Source organism: Eptesicus fuscus, chromosome 4, assembly GCF_027574615.1.
Source record: "Eptesicus fuscus isolate TK198812 chromosome 4, DD_ASM_mEF_20220401, whole genome shotgun sequence".
Lineage (NCBI taxonomy): Eukaryota > Metazoa > Chordata > Mammalia > Chiroptera > Vespertilionidae > Eptesicus > Eptesicus fuscus.
Genome location: NC_072476.1, coordinates 28,359,947 through 28,370,422, shown reverse-complemented (window position 1 = coordinate 28,370,422; position 10,476 = coordinate 28,359,947). Strand labels below are relative to the sequence as shown.

Below are 10,476 nucleotides of genomic sequence, written 5' to 3'. Positions count from 1 at the left end.
TCTGGTGCCACGGCCCCTCCCATTCTCCCATTCTGTCTCCTACCTCAATTTCATCAAGATCCAGACATGGGGACCCTGAAGAGTGTGACTTAAGGGGATGAATAACCATTAATTACACTGTCATTAGGAAGGGCAAGATGAGTGAGGCTTGCCTGCTTGATAGAACACAAGATCCAAGAGGAAGGACCTTCTGCGTTTTGTGTACCACTGTATTCTCAGTACCTAGAACTGTGCTTGGTACACAATAGGCCCTATAATTGCTAAACGAATAAATGAATGAATGAATAAATCAATCTTGGTTATGTCGGGTTGTCATGTCCTTAATGTTTTATCTATCATCTCCTTCCAGTTATACGAAAATAAACAAATGTGCACATTTAGATTCTAAAGAGATGTCATGTACAAGCGTCTGGTATGTGCTTGAACCATTGTGAGCAATTAACAAATGTCAGTTCATTTCCCTTTTCTTCCTCCCCAAGTGTGGGTTACCGGGGTATGGGGTGATGTGTCACGGTGTTTATGTGCCGGGACAGAAAGTGAAGCGGGTATCTAACTGGCTAGTGAGAAAGAGCTGTTGGCGTCTTTCTAAACTTAGTAAATAAATTCGTGCCCGAAAAAAAAAAACGCACAGCTATTTTATCCAGAAAGGCTAGTCGCTTTTGTTGTCAGATTCTCAGCTGCACTAAGCTTTTTAGTACAACTTTTTGTAAGAGCTACATTGCGGCGACAGGAGAGGCAGTGACAGGAAAAGCCTGAAAGACCCTCTCCTTACCCATATTAAAGGCGGGGACGGTGTTTAGCCGGTCTAAGGGTCCTGGTCCGGGCGGTGCGGCCCCTCCAGCCCCGCCCCCTCGCCCGCCGAGACTGCCTGAGGTTCAAGTTCGGCCCCGGCCTCCAGCTGCTGCTCCGAAGCCGCCAGCGCGTCCAAAGAGCCGGGGTTTGAAGGCGGCGAGGAGGGTCCAGAGGTCATCATGGTGCGGGGTCACTCGGGCACGCGTGGTGCTACCACGTGGAAGAAAAGTTTCCAACTCCGCCTGTGGGGCCTCCCAGTGCCCTCCCGTGGAGCAGAGGTCTGCGCCTTGGCACCCGCTCCCCTGCCTGTCGCCTCCAGTCGCGACCCCTCCCAGGGAGAAGCCCCCTTGCGTCCCTCCTCAGAAATCCCTCCTTCCCTCACGGCGCAGGTCGCCCAGGGAGAATACTTTGGGGGCCTCCCGAGAAGGCGGCCGGGGAGCCTCCGGAGGGCCTGCGGTAGGGGGTCGAGAGACAAGTGTTCCGCGGAGGGTGCGGGGGTGGAGGCGCGGAACTGGGCGCCCGAAGTAGACAGGGGGCAGTGGCCCACACGCATCCCCAGTGCGACCGGCGGGATCCTTGCATGGCTCCCACACCCCTCGCGCGCTAACTTCGTGGGGCCACAGCCGACCCCACGCAGGTGGCCCCCTCCCCGCCCCCCCCATCCCACCTTCGCTGCCCACTCCCCGCTCCCCTCCGCCCCCAGTGCGCAGGCCCGGCCGCCCCAGCGCGCATGCCCTGGGCTCGGGAGCGCGGCCAGCCCGCAGCCTTTTGCTTTCTACACACTCTACAACTGGGGAGGGGGCGGGGGCGGAGGGAGCCCAGCGGGCCACGTGACCAGCCGGCCGGGGCCGCGGGGGCGGGAGCGCGCGCCGAGCCAGGCGCGGGGAGGGCGGGTGCGCGGGTGCGCGCGGGCGGGCGGGTGCGGGGCTGGGCTGAGGCGGGCGGCGGCGGCGGCGGCGGCGGCGGTGGGCCGGCCGCGGAGGGGGAGGAGCGGGCGCTGAGCGAGGCGGGCGGGCGGGCGGAGGATGGGGCTGTGCCCGTGCTCCCGCTGCAGCCGCCCGGGGACACGCTGTGCACCCTCCGGCTCGGGGCTCTCGCGGCGGCGGCAGCGTTAGCCGCACGGCGAGAGCGGCGTTCCCAGCGCTTCCTGACCGCGTTTCTTCCTCCGGCTGGGCGAAGCGAAGAGGCAGCGGCGGCGGCACACCGGTGTCTCTCCCGCTGGAGATTTCTTTCTGCTTTCCTCGTCGACAGACTCACCCCCTCCCTTTTTTGAGGAAGGGTGACCTCTTCTCTGGGACTGGAAAAAAAATTTTTTTTTTTTGAGGACGGGGGTGGGTGGCAGCGTCAGGGTCTGCTTCTTCTCTTCTTCCAGCTCCCCCTCCTCCCCCTCCAAGACCGAAAAGCAAACCCCACAACTGCTCCAGCATCCTCCTTCCCTTCCTCCACCTCCCTCTCCACCTCTGCCAGTTTCGCTCTCTCCTCTCCTAATTATTTCATTATTATGCTTCCCTCTCTGGGGGGTCGCATCCCTCTCAGATCGCCGGGAAGCCCTGGCCTCCCCTGGATGCATTTCTTAAAAATTTGGGAGCCTGGGAGTGAGTTTTCTCCGAGGCGTGTGTGAGAGGCGGCGGGGGTGTTTTCCTGTGCGAGGGGCGGGTGAAGTTCATTGCCCCCACTTTCCCGCGACCTTTTCGGACCCGATTTTGACTCGGGCGGGGGGGGGCGGCGGTCGTATTTGGGGACCGGGGGGCGCGGCGGAGAATGGCCGCGGGGAGGGCTCCCCGGAGCCTCCCAGTCTCTTGATCAAAGCATTCCGCTATTCTGATTTATTGCCTGCTTGGTGAGTTATTTTTTTCCTCTAAAGGAGACCTGTGTGTTCAGCCATTACTTTGCTCGGCGCCGCTCGCAGGAATCTCCGACCCTCGGTGCCGCGGGCAGCCCCGCACTTGGGCTTCTCGCCTCTCGCCCTCGCTCCCGTCCCTCCTCCCTCTCTCCGCCCCTTCCCCCTTTTCTTTCTCCTCTCTTTCTTCCCCTCTCTCCCTTCTTTCGGCCGTCGTCTCCCCCGCGCCCTCCTCGGGGCGGAGGGAAGCCGAGAAGGGGGGGAGGGAGGGGTTGGTGTCAATTTTTTTGTGTGGCCGCGGCTGGAGCCTGTGGCGGGCAGGCGGCGAGCGGGGAGACCCCGGCGCGGCAGAGCCATGGATGGCCCGACGCGGGGCCATGGACTCCGCAAAAAGCGGCGGTCGCGGTCACAGCGAGACCGGGAGAGGCGCTCCCGGGGTGGGCTGGGGGCCGGAGCGGCTGGCGGCGCCGGCCGGACCCGGGCGCCCTCGCTCGCCTCGTCGTCGGGCTCCGACAAGGAAGACAATGGGAAGCCCCCGTCCTCCGCCCCGTCCCGGCCCAGACCCCCGCGGAGGAAGCGGAGAGAGTCCACCTCGGCTGAAGAGGACATCATTGATGGATTTGCCATGACCAGCTTTGTCACTTTTGAAGCGCTGGAGGTAAGGGGGATCCCCTCCCCCTGGTTTTCCTTTATGCACGACCCCATTTCGCTGTGCCCGGCTCCGTAGCTTCACGCACTGTGCTCTGGCCGGTCTGTCTGTCTAGGCTGAGATCTTATTGTTGGGGGGAGAACTGGGGGCGCGGACAGACAGGCAGCAGGAGGGGATCGCAGAGCCCTGCCTGGTCTCCTGGTTTCCTCGTTTTCGCTCGCCTTTTCCCCTGCGCCCCCTCCCCGCGCCCCCCTCCGCAGCAGATGGGCATGGAGAAAGGGGTTCAGGCATCACAACAATGCGCCCCCCTCCACGGATAGCTCTGCCCCTACTCCTTCCTCCTCTCCCTCCCCAATCATGGCTTCTTAGCTGGTGGAAGTCTCTTTGCTGGGTTTGGGGCGCCTGTGGACGGTTCTCTGTGTGCTTTCTACAGAGCCATCTGTGCTTGTGTGTGTGTGTGTCTGTATAGTGTATACCTTTCCTGGGTGTCCTCGGAACTGGAGACTAATGGTGTTTTGTGGTTCCTCTGTCCCCTCTCCCTGCCTTTTTTTTCTTCTGGTGAAGCTGGGGAAGGGGGCGTTTTCTCCTGGTTGGGAGAAAGGAGGGAGGAGGGGAGAGCAGAGAGGAAAGGATGGAATATCTTTCTGTATTCCCCATGGGGCTCTGTTACAGAAAGGGTTAATTATAATATTGGTGCACATATATATGCCCATGGGTGTATATGAGCAATTTGGTTAAAGGACAGAAAAAGGTACACCAGGGACGACTGGTGGGAGGAAAGAATAAAATCCTAGCTGGTATCTGAAGGGCTTGACACCCAATTGTCCCTCTCCCTTTCCTTATTATTATTATTATTATTATTTTTGTGTGTGTGTGTGTTTTATTTTCTCTCTTTTTTCTTTCTGATTGGCTTTGTGTGTATATATAAGTCTTTATTCCTTGGGTACCTGCAGTGTTGATTTCCAAACGCACATTTTGCTGCCCTCTAACCAGCTTCTGGGGAAGAGGGTGGGTAGTTAGAGGTAGACTGTCCAGGGGTCAGGGGGAAACTGTCTCTACCTGGAAGAATCCCGATTTGGTGCTGGTATGGGTCATGGGTCTCTATAAATGTAACCCCCTTTTCCCTCCCCCTGCCTTGCTTTCCCCACCCCCAACACACCACACACACACAGGAGGCTTTGAGATTCTGCAGAGTTGGTCCGGCTTTGCTTTAAGCACAAAATCAAGATAGTTGGTTTCTAGCCTTTCCTGCACTTGGCATGGTTAGAGGTTCCTGAAGGAAACTTTTTCCTTTCCCTTTGATTTTGTGCTGTTATTATGGTATTATTTGAGATGATCAAATGCAAGCTTAGTTAATGACAGCTTAAATCTCACATGCAGTAACTGTACAGGTTGAGATTGCTGGTTCTCTGTGTGCGTTTGGGTGTCAGGTTTAATATATTTTTAAACGGAAGCCTTCCTTTGGGGTTGTTTTTTTTTCTATTTGAACTGCTTTTTGGTTGGGCTGCTGGTGGTGATGGTGGTGGTGGATGGTGGCCAGTGGTTGGGGAGGAAGGGTGGGGTGGTTGGTGGTATTGGTGACCATAGATTTTGATGTCAGTGACTGAATCTGTTACCCTTTGGTTCTAGAACCGGTGCTTTATTGGCTAAAATGGATTGTGCACAATCGTTTTGAGTGTTGAGGCTCACCACTTATTAGGATAATTCTAACTGTGGCTTCAACTTTGCCAAGGTGGGAGGGTACTGTACAGTGTGACCTCTTTCTCTCTGTTTCTCTGTTGATTTAAAATAGGAATTGACATAGCAGCATGTATGCTAATAGGAAATGCTGCCTAGAATTTGGTTCATGATTGCTATCTGTGGTTAGTTTAGGACAGTACTTGTAAAATCTAGTTACAAGTGGTTCTGGTTTTTGTATGGTTATCCTGGGCTGCCCCGTGTCCCCTCTCAGTAAGCAAGAGGGGTCTGTAGTTTCCCTTGAACATTTTTGAAGGCCAAATAGAAATAGGTATAAACTTACGCAGTAGTTTTTAAAATCATTTTTGCTTTTGATAAATATTTGCCTGGGCTTGTGATGTGTATATCTATTCATTTGACATTTGAGAGAAAATGTGCCCTTCTAGTTTCTTTTGGGCTTGAAAAACTTTTAATTTTTAAAGAAGACCAAGTTCAAAGTGTACCGTTAACACCATTACCTTTCTTGCTGTGATTATCTTTTTTTTCTGCTACTTTTCTTAATTCAAAATCCAGGTTACTTTGGTTAGCTGAATATTATGCTACCTTAATATCTAAATACTATTTACACATCTGTGTGTGAGTCTAAATGGTCTAACATTTAAAAAAGTTTTCTTAAGACTTTATAGAAAATTTAAACATAGACAAAAGTAGAACAGTTTGATAAACCCCAATGTACCCAACACCCAGGTCACCAACTGCCAGCTCATGTCGTATCATGTTTCATCTGTATCCCATCTACTCAATCTCCCCTCCTAGATTTGATATGAGAAATATGTAAATATTTCTGTATGTACCTGGAAATGGTAATGATTTTAAAAAACACCAAAACCCCCACAGTACCATTATCACACCTAAGTAAACAAGTTTCCTAATATCATCAAATACCCTGTCAGTGGTGTTCACATGTAAAAGATCCAGCTTTTGTAGGAAAGCTGTAAATTTTTCAGATTAAAAACAAAATGGGAATAAAAATAATATATGTTTGGTTCTGTAGATCTGTTTGCTGCACATTTGTATCCAGGCTGGATGGTCAAACATACATGTGTAGTGATCATGAAGATAAAACCTATGTATGTACTCATTTTGGAAGATTTACTCAGCTATCACCATAAAATGTGAGGGCTTAATTAGGAAACAGGCAACTAAGCTATGAACTTGGATAGAAATGTATGTGACAAAATTATTATAGATGCTAAGGGTACCCTAAATATGTATTATTTTTTGTGTGCCTTGTGTTTAGAAATGAAAACAGTTGTCACCATGTAACTTGAGGCTGCTGCTAGTGTTGTGATAAGAAACCAGAAATATTGGCTTAATACAGGTAGGCTTGTATCTTATGCCAGTTCAGAGCAATAGCTGGCAAACGGGAGTAGCATACTTTGGATGTTAATGGATGGACAAATTGATTTTTGACTCCCTCTTTAAAAAAGAGGCTCCTGACTCAAAATGAAATGTGCTGATATAAGTTGTTCCAGCCCAACTATGCCTTTACTAATGCTGGAGCAAAAGTAAGAAACTTGCCTAACAAAAACCAGCATTTTTATGCTGATTATTTTTTCACTGTTGGATATTTAAGATGATGAAAGCTTTGGGAGTAGTTGAGAAGCCCACACTTCATAGGTAGTAAAACTGGCCGAGGTAGTTTCATATTCTGCAGGGACACTTGTCTTGAGTAATTGCACCCTGAAGTTCAAGTATGTGATTGTGAAGAGTCTCATGATAGAAGATAAGAGGGTAGGTGAGGAGGCTAAAGTTGATCATGGTGTTCTTTTCATTAGGCATTTGAGAAACAGAATTACCATTTATTTGGATATGGTGTTGTTTATTTGGATATTCTTTGAATAACAGGTTGAGAGTGATTATCCCCAGATGTCATGCCTCACTAAAAAAAAAAAAAGTGGCTTCTAACAAAGGAAGTATAATGGAAATGTTGGGGTTCCAGTACTGTCAGTGTTCCATGATATACCAGATAATATTGCCGTCCTGTTCTTATTTGGGTTTCTTTTTGTGTAGTCTCAATTAGCCATGTGAGTACTGCAGCTAAAATTTTGACTTCGCAAAATCATTATTTTTTTCACCCTCCCTCCTCTGTTGTGCACTGGATTTTCGATGCAGCCTCCTTTTGTACAACTAACCAAGGGAAGCAAAGATGAAATGGGTGGGAGTAGCAGACAGGAGGCCAGTGGGAGCTCCGCAGGCTTGTAAAAACTAAGGAAGACTCATTTCTGGTGGCTACAGGATCAAACCAAGAATTTCACGTGGTCTTCATTTCCTTGCTCTGTTTCAGGGCGTCCCCTGAAACACTACACCTGGATAGCACAAATAGGCTGTACAGAAGTTGTTGTACTTATAGTATACCATGTGAATAGGCTTTAATAATTTATTATGGTCAAATCTCATTTATTCAGTTGTTTTTTAAAAAAAACACATTAATCATGTTCCTCATATCAGTCAGCAAATATTTATGGAGTGCCTGATATGTGCAAGGTATTAGAAAGAGTACAAAGAAACCTAAAATATATGTAGCATCTTGAAGGAGTGTACAGTTTACTTGCTGACAAGTCCTGCACCTACAACATTTTAAAATAGGCACTTGGATGCCTAATACCAACTACGTGCAATAGGCTTTCAGAGAATGGGGTAGTGAGTGCCGTTGGGTGAAGTATTTGAGAAGGCGTCATGGAGAAGATGGGACCTAAAAGGTTGAATGATTTGGATAGATAGAGAAGGAATGTGGGAATGAAAGCATTCTAAGAAGAGGGAATAGTGAAGAAGATGCAGGAAAAAGAGTGAGGAGATGCTATTTGATTAGGGCTTGGGGGCAAGGAAGGCCTGGTAGAAATAAGTCCAACATTATGGAAGTAAAGAGTGCTTGTTAGGGAGTCAGGAGACTAGTGGAGAAATATTCCAGGCTTGGCTGTCCTACCTGGTTGAGTCACTTTCGGAAGTTACTCTCTAAAAGTGTCATTTCCAAAATCCATTCGTTGAGAGGTTTAGACTAGTTTTAGAGCAAAGGTGCTCATGCTTGGCTGGGAACACAGCTTTGCCAGGTGTTCAGAGTTTGTGTTTTAGAACAGAAAAATGTGATCTGCTGTCAAATAGTTTTGGAAGTTGATGGACTAGACAAAATTCAAGGGGTGACTTGTTATGTCAGAATTAAGTCTTTTATTATGTGAAATGCGAGTTTTGAATATCAGAGAAGGCCATGTGATGTGCCTTATTTCCTAAATTTATTTGACCACAGGACACTTTTATTGTTGGCATTAGAATCCATAATCTGGTATGGGAGATACTGGGAAAGATCTGATAGATCCCTTCCAGGATTTTGGTGATCTCTGAGTTTAGGGAGAGTGGGCCCATGATAGACTACTTGGCAAACCAGGCACAGAAGTTTGAAGTTGCTGCGGAGGCTGCTGCTTAAGTGGGAGTGGTAAGGGGAGTGCAAGGTGTAAATAATGATGATTAGTTCATTTGTCCTCCTGCTCTCTTTTCCTGCCTGGTGTCAGCCCTTTCATTGATTGTTGGCAACCCCACCATGAAGGAAGAATTGGTCAGTGATTTTCATTAATAGCACTTTCCGTGTGATAGCAGCCCAATGCTCATGCCACCAAGCTGCCTCTAGTGTTATACCCTGTCTTCTTAGTCCCTTCTAGTGTATTGCTGCTTTTTAAGCAAGCGGGAAAGAAGGTTGGATGAGAAAGGAGGTTGGCACTGACCTTAAAATAAAGGTTTCTTTGGCTCGTTTATGTATGAAGTGCTAGTTCAACAAAGGTCAGAACCTTTCTGCTGTTTCTCAGCTAGGGAGAGCTGTGGAGATATGTTTTGTTTTTCACTTTTTATCTTGGGAAGTTTAGAATGGAATTGCAAGGTAAATGGGTCAGTTCCTCCTGCATTTCACTTCTGAAAATGTGCATAGCTTTAAGATCTGAGGAGTTCTAAGTGGTGAGAAAGTTTGCAGAAATGGAAGAGTGTGAATACTGTGCTTGGTTATGCATTCAAATATTTTACTGTGTGTACTGAATTTCAGTATTTTACTGCACAGAGGTCACTTCAGAAGTATTGGTGTGAGATGAGGTCAAAGATTGTGATATGATGATTCCACACAGTTTGTGTTAGCTGTTGAGATTAACGACTTCAGCTCTTTTTTTGGAAGTAGAGAGGATGTAAATCAGGGGTCCTCAAACTTTTTAAACAGGGCCTCAGACCGTTGGAGGGCCAGACTATAGTTTAAAAAAAACTATGAACAAATACCTATGCACACTGCACATATCTTATTTTGAAGTAAAAAAACAAAATGGCAAAAACACCCGCATGTGGCCCGCGGGCCATAGTTTGAGGACGCCTGATATAAGTGAACCAGTAAATTGAAAAAATGAATCACAAAGTTAGTAATTAGCTTTTCATCCTTTCTGAGAGTGTTCTCTAGCTTTCACAGTTGGAAAAGGGTTAAAAAAAAAAATTAGAGCAAAACTAGAGCATACTTCGTTAAAAAAAAAAAGGAGCATTGAGAATGACAAAGAGATTCTGAGATGCAACAGTTCTATATACTGTAAAAAAAATAGTGATTATTTAGTTTTAGAGAATAATAGGATTAGAAATAAGGTCCCTATGCTGAGAAAAAATCATAATTGAGGCCAGCAGTTAAGTAATTTAGGTCTCAATGGCTACAAGATTTAGAAGCATTTTGGACAGAATGCCGGTAGCACTTTTTTTTTTTTTTTAAATCCTCACAGGAGGATATTTTTCCATTGAGTTTTGGAGTGGAAGGGAGGGAGGAATGGGATGAGGAGAAGGAGGGTGAGGAGGAGACAGCTATCCATATTGTTGCCTTCCTCATGAGCCCTGACCTGGGCCAGGGATTGAGCCTGAAACCCAGGCATGTGCCCTTGACCAGGAATCAAACCCAGGACCCTTCAGTCCATGGGCCGATGAGGGCCACTGAGAAAACTGGCTAGGGCCTGTAGCACTTTTTGATGGACTGTGTGTGTGTGTGTGTGTGTGTGTGTGTCCACATGTAGAGAGTGGAGGACAGTGGGTTAGTGGTTTTACATTTTATTTTACCCTTATGCTGTATGTAATCTAATATACTAACTTTGTGAAAGTGCCTCATAGTGTGTTTTGTTTGTTTTTTTCTCTTCAAGAAACAATACTTTCAGGGTCAGGATTAAACCCAATATTCTGCAGATAGAGGAAAAAGAAGATGGTAACAAGATAGCTGCCATTAATTTGGTAAACTTCTGAAAAAATCAGGGAGATTTGAAATCTCAGATAATTGAAGTTTGGAAGAGCAAGATAGGAATTAATTTGGTGGAGAGGTTCAAAATAATTTAGGGACATTGTTAGTTGGGTCAGAACTGTTTTTCTTATATAATCTGTACCTATTCCATAGATGAATGCCAATTTTTTTTTTTCTAGAAGATGGCAAAGAATTTAAACCTGTAACACCCTAAGTTTGTTT

At 47.5% G+C, this 10,476-nt stretch overlaps 1 protein-coding gene across 1 annotated transcript in view; it reads left to right on the top strand.

Moving 5' to 3' along the window:
* The first annotated feature begins 2,879 nt into the window (after positions 1–2,879).
* Positions 2,880–10,476, top strand: part of LOC129148813 (autism susceptibility gene 2 protein-like) — a 523,371-nt gene continuing 515,774 nt past the window's right edge. Inside the window, exon 1 of the mRNA XM_054714820.1 lies at positions 2,880–3,290. Within this exon, the coding sequence (XP_054570795.1) occupies positions 2,988–3,290 (303 nt within the window). The 5' untranslated portion in view covers positions 2,880–2,987. The remainder of the gene's footprint in view (positions 3,291–10,476) is intronic.